This window comes from Poecile atricapillus, chromosome Z, assembly GCF_030490865.1.
Source record: "Poecile atricapillus isolate bPoeAtr1 chromosome Z, bPoeAtr1.hap1, whole genome shotgun sequence".
Taxonomy (NCBI): domain Eukaryota; kingdom Metazoa; phylum Chordata; class Aves; order Passeriformes; family Paridae; genus Poecile; species Poecile atricapillus.
Window position 1 is genome coordinate 77,131,945 of NC_081289.1, and position 10,902 is coordinate 77,142,846.

Sequence of the window (10,902 nt, forward strand, 5' to 3'; positions counted from 1 at the left end):
ATTCTCATTTCCCGCTAACTCTTCTCCCCGGACACTTCAGTTGCTCCACCTTCCTCACAATCTGTTGCCACCGACCCTTGCCCTCTGCTAGCGCGGTGAAGCGATGCTGAAAACCAATCTGATCGCTTTCCTATACTCACCGAGATTCCTGCCCGGCGGACAAAATGGCTGCTTGCCCTCTAACCCTGTGCATCCGGTCACGAGCGGGGACTCCCTCCGGGAACATGCAGCGCCTCGAGCCCAGCGCCGCCCTGAATGGCCGGGCGGGGCAATCGCGCTCGGCCCCGCTCCGTCTCTCTGAGGCTCGCGCAGGGGCGGGGCGGGAGCGCGCCAGGGGCCGGGCGCCGCGGGAGCGCGCAAGGGGCCTGGCTACGCTCGGAGCCGCGCACGATAACGGTGTCCCGCTGCTGAGGCCGGGTCGCGGCCCTGGGGAAGGGAGTGGAGCGGGCCCTGAAGCTGTCGCTGTGTTGCGCAGCGGTCCTGGCAGCACTGTGTGTGCGTGTGTCTGTCTGTGTCTGTGTGCGTTTGGTTACGAAACCACGACGTGTTTTTTTCACACTCAGAATTTACATTTCCACAGTGAAATCTTCTGGTCCTTAAGCCTCTTTGAAACTGGTTTTGACTGCTAAGGTAAAGTGTCACTATGTTTGGAGATGGGTGGGACAAAGATTTGATTTGGGAAAACAATATCGCGCCAATCACAAGAATTTGTTGTTCTGTGGTTTTGGTGATAACACTAATTTTCTGTACAGCATTAAAGTTCGGGTTTGTTTTTTTTTTTTAATTTGTGTTAGTCGTGGTGATAAATGCCCTCGGGCTTTTTTTTTTTTTTTTTTTTTTTTTTTTAAAACTTAGTTGGCACAATGAGTGACTTTGAGAAGACCCTGCACCAGGACATGGTTTCTCAGCTGCATGACTTCGCTGCTGCTGGAGACACAGCCAGGCTGAAGGCACTGCTCAGGTGCTCCCCGTCACTGCTCAATGCGTCCGGAGGGAACGGCTGGACAGCCCTTATGTACGGTGCTAGAAATGGACACCTTGAGGTTGTGCAAGTTCTTCTTCAAGAAGGGTAAACTGTTTAGTAGATGCCATTCAAGAGCTCTATTTTGCACCCCCCTTTTTGCTCCTGTCACTTTTGTCTCAGAAGTAAATTTACCAGACAGGTAGTGGTAGAATTTTCAGGGCTAAAACTCAGGAAAATGTATTCTATGTCAGTTTACAACTGGGTTCTGCTGTTGCATCATGCTTTTCGTATTTGCTAAGAAAGTCTAAAAGTTACAAGCATCTCTAAAGTTACTCCTTTGACATTCAAAGTTAAGTTGTCACTTTTCACAGAGACCAGAATAGACAGAACAAAGTTTGCACCCTAATTCCAGCTACTGTATTGAGCGTTTTCAATATTTGATTGTGTATTTGATTGTTCCACTTAAATATTTATCTCTAAACTTGATTTGTAATCCATTGGAATCTTTGTTAGTGCAGAATGTTTGCTGACTCTTCAGCAGGACATGACAGACTCACCTTTTCCAAAGTTACTTCAAATGGAAAATGTTTTAAAACTAAATTAGAATCAAATGTGTCTAACTAAGTTTAATGTTAATTAAGCCTGGGCTGTTCCTTTCTGAACTCCTAATTACAGAAAAAAACAATTCATTGTGTAGTTAATGAGTAACTTCAAGCATAGCATTCCACAGCCTCCAGTAATCATCCCACCCATTTTTGATTTTTTTTTTCAGTCATACCCAAGACCTGTAGCCTCTGCTGGGGCTCAGAGTAGGGCATTAGATGAACCACTGGATTTTACTATAGTCAGTACATTCCAGTACATCGAGGAGTATCTCAGTGCCAGATTTTGTGTATTGAGGAATCTTTTGTGATCCTGGGGAATTTATCAGTTGCTAAATAGGATAACAGTTCTTTAAGTTATGCTTTTCACTAAAAAAAAAGTGAATTTTGCTTTTAAATGTCCTTTTCATGGTTGTTCTCTTAGGTAATTGAATATAGTTCATGAGATGATGCAGTGGCCTGATTGGTCTCCTTTTAGTTAATGCTTAGAATAATTACTTCAACAATTACAGTTGCTGGTTATATAAACATTAATGTCTCTGAAGATAATATTTCATAACATTACAGAGAATAATTCTAGAAGTCTAGTCAGCTGATATTTTTTTATCACAGAACTGTAAAATCATAGAATGTCCTAAGTTAAAAGGGACCCACAAGGATTAAGTCCAACTCATAGCTGCACAGCATTGTCTCCAAGGATCACACCATGTGCTTGAGAGCATTGTCCAAATACTTCTTGAACTCTGTCAGACTTGGTGCTGTGAGCACTGCCCTGGGGAGCCTCTTACAGTGACCAGCCACCCTCTGGGTAAAGAACATTTTCCTGAAAGCCAACCTAAACCTCCTCTGAGAGAGCTTCATGTCATTCCCTTGAGTCTCCTGTAATGAGAAGACTTGCTTTAGCAGCAACTTCAGCAAAAACTTGTAGTTTGTGTTTTGAATAGTTTTCTAAATTGTACTCAGATTCCCTCAAAAACAACTGAGTTTAATATAAAATCTCAAAATGGTCTTGCCTGTGATACAGTTACATGTGTATCAGCAACATTAATATTACTGTCATCTTCTAGTTTTAAAAATTGATGAGTCCAGTATTTATTACATAATTTGTAGTTTACAGTGGCATTTCAGTTTTACTTAAGATTGGCAAATAATTAAATTGTGTTACTTTGATGTCCCAATCAACCTCAACCTATTTAAGGTTTGGGCTTCTTTTTGGTTTTAGTATTTAAATGTATATGATGAGGCAGCATTCCATTATCTGTTTCACTTCACAGATATCTGGGTGACTAAAAGATCCCTACAGGAACCAGCTTCTGTCAATAAGCAGAGGCTGTATTCTTGATTTTAATTTTATGGTAAATCATCAAATATCCTGAGATAGAAGGGACCTGTTGCATTGCACAACTGCAGGATCATGACCAGGGAAGCTATAGTTTCTGAGAACCAGCATGGGACAAGAACGAGATGGGCCTCTGTTTGTGAGACCATTTATTCAGCATGGGAACAAAATGTCATTCAGAGACAGAGAGCCCTGAACAAAGGCAGGGTGATGGGTTTTGAGGGACAGAACTAGGGTGGAGTTCAGGGTAAGGGGCCACTAGGAACACAGCAAGGGAGTGTGAAAAGCTAGGTTCAAGTAATTTTTATAGAATTTAAAAGTTTAATAAAAAAGACAATTAGCAGAAAAAAATAAAGTATACAAATACAGCCGGGTGTCTCTGCATTCAGCCAAGAGAGCACACCTTACTAACAAAGGATTGTCCCTTAAAAACAGAACCCTACTACATATCCATAATTTCTCATACATATTCAGACATTCTTCTTAGGATCTTTGGTGTTCTTCTGTTTAGTTTTCTCTTGCCCCCTTCCCAGTAGATCAATCTTCTTGGCGCTATCGAGATTTACATTCCCTGATACCAGAAATGCAATAAATTCCTCCCCCCAGAGTTCTGGTCACTGCTGTCTTCATCTGGATAAGATAGTTTACAAAAGGAAAGAAAAAGGTCTCCACCTATCTTTTTCAGACAAAATTGTAGTCTGTAACTTTGTAATTGTAATGTCTGTAACATTAAAACAAAAAGTTTTTGTTTTAATGCTATGTCATAGCTTAACATATATGTATTATACCACTATTTCTAAGTTTCATCAATAACAAAAATAAAGAAAACTATATTAATACAACAAAAATTTCCATTCTTATACACATAACATTCATTTTAATATTTGCAAAAAGCCAACAATATAATATGTAACTGTAACAGGAGAAACCACCCAGGAATTCAAACCCAATCAGAACTCCTGGGCCACCCCTCACAAGGGGTTTGGGGTGGGACAACTTCATCGGGCTCACACGGCCCATCCCCCAACACAGGAGGTCAAAATTCACACACATGGCTTACAGCCATGCCTCTCACTTTAACAATGCTTATCTGAAACTAAATCTTTGCCTCCCTGAGGCACTTCACAACAGGGACCCACAAGAATCAACTTCTGCAGCTGTACAGGACATCCCAAGAATCCCACCATGTACCCATATGCCCGAGAGCATTGTCTAAACACTCCTTGAACTCTGGCTTCATGTTCTGTCACTGGTCACCAGAGTAAAAAGATTAGTACCTACACCTCTGCTTTCCCTCATGAGGATGTTGGAGATCCCAGTGAGGTCTCTGCTCAGTCTTCTTTTCTCCAGGCTGAACAAGCCAATTAACTTCAATAAAAAATTTTATTGTAAATGTGTTGTTGCCTGTTCTAGTAGCTTCTAGAAAGCAATGCTTGTTAGGGTGCTTTATTTTCTTTTTTTTTTTTTCCATTTTGATTACTAGTTATGAGGAACAGATTTTCAAAGCTCTGTTTTTGAGCCTTTTTTTAATGATACAGTGTGTAGAAGTTTAATTAATTCATTGGCTTTGTACTAGTTCATGAATTTTGGTGAATGATAATCTGGAAAGGATCAACAAAAATGTGAAAGACAGCTTGGCAAAAGAAAAAGAAGTATAATTGTATTTTGTCACCACAATGCTAAACATTTTGACTAAAGATTATCCCGGTATAGACAGAGTGTGTAGAAGTTCTTGTACCTTAATAGTGTCAGATGTAGGTAGGCTGGAGGTAGGAATAATACAACATCAAGGCCCTTCCTAAACATATTTACTCTGGTAACCTCAGCTCTTTTCCGTTTCTTTAGGTGTGACCGATCCATCATTAATAAATCAAGGCAGACAGCTCTGGACATTGCTAAATTTTGGGGATACAAACACATAGCTAATTTGTTGGCTAATGTGAAAGGTGGTCAGAAACCTAGTTTTTTGTCAAATTATGTGAAAGAATATGAAAATTATTTTGGGATGACGCTTCTGGACAGAAGGAGTGATAAAAGAACAGATTCCAAGTGGCTAAGTGAAAAACAAAGCCATCCATCTACAGTATACATCCTCTTCTCAGATCTAAGTCCCTTGGTTACTTTGGGTGGGGAAAGAGAGAGCTCACAGCAACCAGAAGTAAAGCTTTGCAGGCTGCACCACAAGGATGTGGAAGAGTGCATGAACCAAACCGAAGAATGTACCTTGGTTTTTCTTGGAGTTGAACTTCAGTATGATGTGAACCTGATGCCTGCTTGCAGTGGAAGAGTTCTGCAAGAAGAAGATGGGTTAGTTGCTTGGTTTGCTCTTAGCATAGGTTCCGCTTCTGCTGAAAAATTTAAACAGAAGCATGAGGATTGTTACTTTCTTCATCCGCCAATGCCAGCATTACTGCAGTTACCTGAAAAAGAAGCTGGTAAGATGCATGAAATGCAGCAGGTACAAAATGTATAATCAGAAAGACATGCTTTGGTATTCCCTGAGGTATAATTCAAAGAAAAGACAAACTAGTGCAAAGAAATTATGTGTTTTCAGTGGCTTTAGAAATATTCTGATTTTAAAAGCCTGGTAGTGGCTTTGTGAGGAATTTTGTATGTTAAGAACATGTGAATTTGCAAAGGACTAATTTTTCCAATGACAATAGTAGACTGTAAAACTTATTGATCATCATGAGTTTTAAACAGTAATGTTTAAATATTCATGAATTAATATTATAAATATAAAACATTGCTGAAGTTTGAGAGACTAATGAAATTATTAACTAAAAATAATAATTATGAACTTATTAACTACAAGAAATGAGTACCTAAGTCCTTTATAACAGTGTGTTGGATACTTATCTGACAAGGAGGTGTTGAAAAGTCAGAATAACAAAGTGAATTAGTGTTAGTGAGGTCATTAACAAAATTAAAAAAAAAAGAAAAATACTTGATACATGTAATTTTGGCAGTTTGCCTACACAATGTGACTTTTGTGAGAAGCAGAGTATATTGATATGGATTAATCTGTTCCTGAATGTGTATAAATTGCCCTGTAGCTTTTATTTCTTTAATACCATGTTCTATTGCATTTGCTGTGCTGCAAAGACGAAGATCTGCATAACTCATAGTGCTCAATTTCTCTTTTAGCTATGATTATGATTCAAACTACACTCTTGACTTTTTTTGTGTTAAACTTCACTACTTGATTTTTCTGTGCTGTTAAAAGCTTAACATGAATTAGTATTTGATCTTGTGCATTTTCAATATATTGTTTTAAAGGAGTAATAGCCCAGGCAAGATCTGTTCTAGCATGGCACAGCCGCTACCGATTCTGCCCAACATGTGGGAGTGCAACCAAGATTGAAGAAGGGGGTTACAAGAAAACTTGCTTAAAAGAAGATTGTCCCAGTCTCCAAGGAGTTCACAACACATCATATCCAAGAGTTGGTGAGAATACTCACTCAAAACTATATAAAAGTATATATGTATTATATGCATGTAAAACAATTTATTTCTAGTTATTTCTGCTGCTTATTTTTGTCCTAGGTTTTCCGTACTTGTTTCTCCACAGGCTTTTGTGTCTCATTTCTGTTTAGGATTAAGTAGTTCAGGCTTCTCTTTCTTGTGTTAATTAGTGATATAAAATTGCTGTGACTGTGCAAACCTTATTTCAACACGTAATATCAGTTAGAAATTCCAACAGTATAAATGAGATACCAGCAGTACAAAGGGTCACATTTTACTTTTTTACTTAAAACTAGATGGCAATAAAAAGGGGAAAAGATCATGAGTTGATACGGTTGCTTAGATCAATAGGAAAAATTACTAAGTTAAAAAGAAAAAGACAGATACCATGACCAGACGTGAGAAAATTTGTCACAGTGCAACATCATATGAGAAACTGATAGCAAAGAGTAAACAAAGTCAAAGGTGGAAAGTAGTTAGTATTTAGTCAGTGTTTGCATTGTCAGCAAAGTGTCTCCTTATTTGGTGTTTAGTCAAAAATACATTCTTCAGACCTCTGTGGTGAAGAGAATGCTCTAATAAATGAGTTTGCTGCAGAAACTGCTGGTTTATCCTGGATGCAAAGCTAGGTCAGTACTGCTGATAATCTTAGTAGATTGTGTGCTTTGGTTACAGATAATTTCTGTCCTGCATTTCAAACCTTGGTTAGTAAACTGCTTCTACTAGGGTTGTATGTTGCACAACCAAATAAAGAAGTATCTTGCATGGAGAGAAACCCCAAAGTGAAATGAAATAATCAACGTGAATGAAATAATGTTTGCTCTGTGCATGCACACAATTATGATTTCAGTATAATTTTTGTCTTTATATGCATTGGCATGGAATAGACTGGAAGTTTTTACTGCATTGAAGTCCCTCAAATGTTGAAATACATTTGCTTCATGTTCTTTGCAGATCCAGTTGTGATAATGCAAGTCATCCATCCAGATGGGAACCACTGCCTTTTAGGTAGGCAGAAGAGGTTTCCCCCAGGAATGTTTTCCTGCCTTGCTGGATTTGTAGAACCTGGTGAGTAATTAAATTTTTCTTTATCAAATGTATTTTCTCAATAACAGTATCATGCCTTTACAATTACAGAGAAATATCTTTTATGTTGTCTCAAATTGAAGTTTTTTGCTTCCTGAGAAAGGAGTTGTTATAATAAATATGCTTATTCTGTACTTTGCAGCTGCTGATTTATAGAAAAAGAAACAACTTGAGTAAATAAAAATATTAAATAGTTTTCACATCATCAAATCACTATTTAAATGGAAAAAAATAATTAAAAAAAATGTCACATTGGCTGATGATACTGAGTAAAGGATTTTAGCATAGGAAAAGTAAGTATTAAAGTGTAAGTTAAAATTACCATGAAGTTAAGCATATGCTTATGTTTACAGTCTGATTAATTCTATGGAATATGAGTAGAAATTAAAAAATTCTGAAAGAAAGACAAACAGATATTTCAATAACTATGTCAAGCAATAATAGTTGAAATTAGTTACAATTATAAGTACCTGCTGAACAACTTGTAAAACTTATATTGGGAATAGATCTTTATCACCAGTGAAAACATAGTGAATAAATATATTCAGTAAATGAGTGCAAGTTGACATACAGTGACAGCATAAACAAGTTTATTCAGGTATCATTCAAAAGAAGTCAAGATATTTATTTCTGATGATATACTTGTCCTTTAATTAGCCTTTAATCAGTGGTTACAGCACAGTGCACGTGTGCATATGTAGGCCAGTGACCATCAGCATTCCAAGCACATACATCCATACATCCACAGTTTTTTGTGGATCTGGAAGCAAAGCTTTCCATTGCAGTTTCAATTTAGTATTGTCTGCATGTGTTAAGACAACGAAGAATGAGTCAGGCAAAGGGAATTGTACAACAGAGAAATGTGAGCAAGTATTCTAAATCTCTGTTTTCTTACTATTGTAATTCTAAATACTGATTTTTCAAGTTGTAGTACATGCTGTTGCAATCATACTGAAAATCCAGAAATTAACACTAGTTAATTTCTAGCACTAGCTACAATGAACAGATCAATGTTTCAATAATTATAGGAATAATGCATTTTCTGCCTAATATTTGACATTTTAGGTATAGTGATAATGGTTTGTGTGTATGGTGAGTTATCAATTCAGGAAATAAATACTATTATGGAGAAATTACTACATTTTCTTTTCAAAGTTTCATTTTGCTTTGGTGGCTGTTTTACCTTATTAGACTTCTGTGTCATGTGCTGACGTCTTTGCCCTGTTCCATGAACTAGATCTTTATAAATAATTGCCTTGGGCAGTTTCAAATCTTTTGAGTCAGTTCAAAGTACAGCATGTGATGTTTGGAGTATTTTAATGAGCTGCTTGTTCTTTGCCCTTTTTGATTAGGCGAAACCATAGGAGATGCTGTTAGAAGAGAAGTAGAGGAGGAGACTGGAGTCAAAGTTTCCCATGTTCAGTATGTCTCTTGTCAGCCATGGCCAATGCCCTCCTCCCTAATGATTGGCTGCTTAGCTGTTGCAGTGTCTACAGAAATTGAAGTCGACAAAAATGAAATAGAGGATGCCCGCTGGTTCACTAGAGAACAGGTAAAGTTCAATTTCATTTTCTTCTTCTATTGATTAGTCTGTGCCTATATTGGTTCTGGCATACAATAGATACTTGCTTTTTCAGCAAGTGAAATGAGCATGTGTACTCTTTGTTTTATCATACTACAGTTGCATTATATTGTGTTTGTAGTTAAGACACAATCAGAGAAAGACAGCTATTCTATTTTGGGGGTACAAACACATAGCTAATTTGTTGGCTAATGTGAAAGGTATTCAGAAACCTAGTTTTTTGTCAAATTATGTGAAAGAATATGAAAATTATTTTGGCATGACACTTCAGGCATTACTCAGTAATGCCTGAGTTACTTGCAAGTTCATTTTATAATATTTTTGCCAGTTTGCTCTTCACCTTTCCCTTCTGTGAGAGAGCCAAATTATTTTAACCCATTTCCATAGCAAGCCTCTGCTTTTCATGCAGAAGTAGTATTTAATAGCAGCATTCATCACAGTTTCTCCAAACAAGCATGCTACCAGTGTGAGGGTGGAAGTTAAAGTAAAGACACTGGGAATTCATTAGACTGAACAACTATTTTCATGCAGTACTATTTTAATATTCTGATATTAAATGCAGCTTACTGTGCATTAATAAGAAATCCTGCACTTAGCTTCCATCAGTAGTTAAAATATAGTTAAATAAAAGAGAGGCAGAAAAGACTTTCACAGAAGTATGCCAATTCATGAGTAGAAGAAAAGATTGTTTCACAGGTTTTCCCATAGGCAACTTAGGAGTTAAGCTTTTAATAGCACTGGACATCTGCCTAGCACAGTTCCAAGTGTTTTGACTGTACGTTACCTTGAAGGCAAAGTACCTACAATCTCAGTGTGTTTCTGTTAACACTGCGAACATTATTTTAAATGAATATCAGTTCTGAATACAACTAGTCACATGCAGATTGGTGTACAGCCAGAAATAAATATACTTCAAAAATGTACTTAAAGTATATTCTCATAATACTTGCAACTGCTTCAGAAGACAATGAAAACACGTCGCCTTTGGCACTACATATAAAAACTAAAATTATTTTTGTCACAGTGTAGAGCACCATCTGGTGGTCCTTGCCATAAAAAGGCTTCACGAAAACCTTAAACAGTATACTAGCAGTCTCCACAGTTCTGTTAGGAAGAAGGTTTCCTTTGGGGCACATTAAGCTCAAAAAGTCATAATTTGCACAACGTGGGCTTTCTCTGTATCTACCTTGGAGAATCTCTTAGTATCTCTTTAATAGATACAGCAATGGTAGACTGATGGATCATTACAGGAAGTTAATTTCTGCATTAATACAGTGTCAGATTTTATATAGTTTATAATGCTATCTTCTAAAGATAAAAATCTGTTTTTATTGCAGGTTGTGGAAGTTCTCATTAAAGGAAACCAGCATTCTTTCTTTGTACCACCAAGCCGAGCTATTGCACACCAGTTGATAAAACATTGGATTGGAATGAATGCTAATCTTTAATTAAAATAATTGATTTATTGAAGTTACTTCTTCTATTATGAATTATGAATAATTATGAATAAATTAGAACTGTTTGTCTAGTGAATATGTAACCAAGTAGTTTTCTGAGCCTTTACACTGCTTCCAGAGCTAAACTATGCAAATCTTTGTATGTGTTTCAGACCTAAATTGGATTTGGACAAAACCAAATAATTATCCCAAGCAAGCAAGCAACAACTAAGTAGAACTGGTACCTTGTTAAGTACAGGCTATGGTTTTTGTTCTAGAATGAAATGATTATGCCTTTTGCTGCTATACTTTTTATGTTTGATTTGGTCTTCCCCCACTGGAAGGAGTCACAGCATTACAAAGAGGGCTGTCTGACTTTGACTGCTGTTTGAATTCTCACATCCTCCTATTTGGCCTTAATTATATCT

At 37.3% G+C, this 10,902-nt stretch overlaps 1 protein-coding gene across 4 annotated transcripts; it reads left to right on the forward strand.

The window, feature by feature from the left end:
* Window positions 1-298: 298 nt before the first annotated feature.
* NUDT12 (nudix hydrolase 12) lies at window positions 299-10,512 on the forward strand. 4 transcript variants are annotated; one of them, XM_058828054.1, is made up of 8 exons: window positions 299-389; window positions 580-630; window positions 856-1,069; window positions 4,751-5,340; window positions 6,185-6,352; window positions 7,325-7,438; window positions 8,809-9,008; window positions 10,376-10,512. In XM_058828054.1, the coding sequence occupies exons 3-8, from the start codon at window positions 864-866 to the stop codon at window positions 10,484-10,486; spliced, it is 1,389 nt and encodes a 462-aa protein (XP_058684037.1). In that variant the 5' UTR covers window positions 299-389; window positions 580-630; window positions 856-863; the 3' UTR covers window positions 10,487-10,512. The 4 variants fall into 4 exon arrangements, with proteins under 4 accessions (XP_058684037.1, XP_058684036.1, XP_058684039.1 ...); XM_058828053.1 differs by having other exon boundaries at window positions 353-495; window positions 581-630; XM_058828056.1 differs by having other exon boundaries at window positions 353-495; window positions 581-630; window positions 856-1,015.
* The last annotated feature ends 390 nt before the right edge of the window (window positions 10,513-10,902 follow it).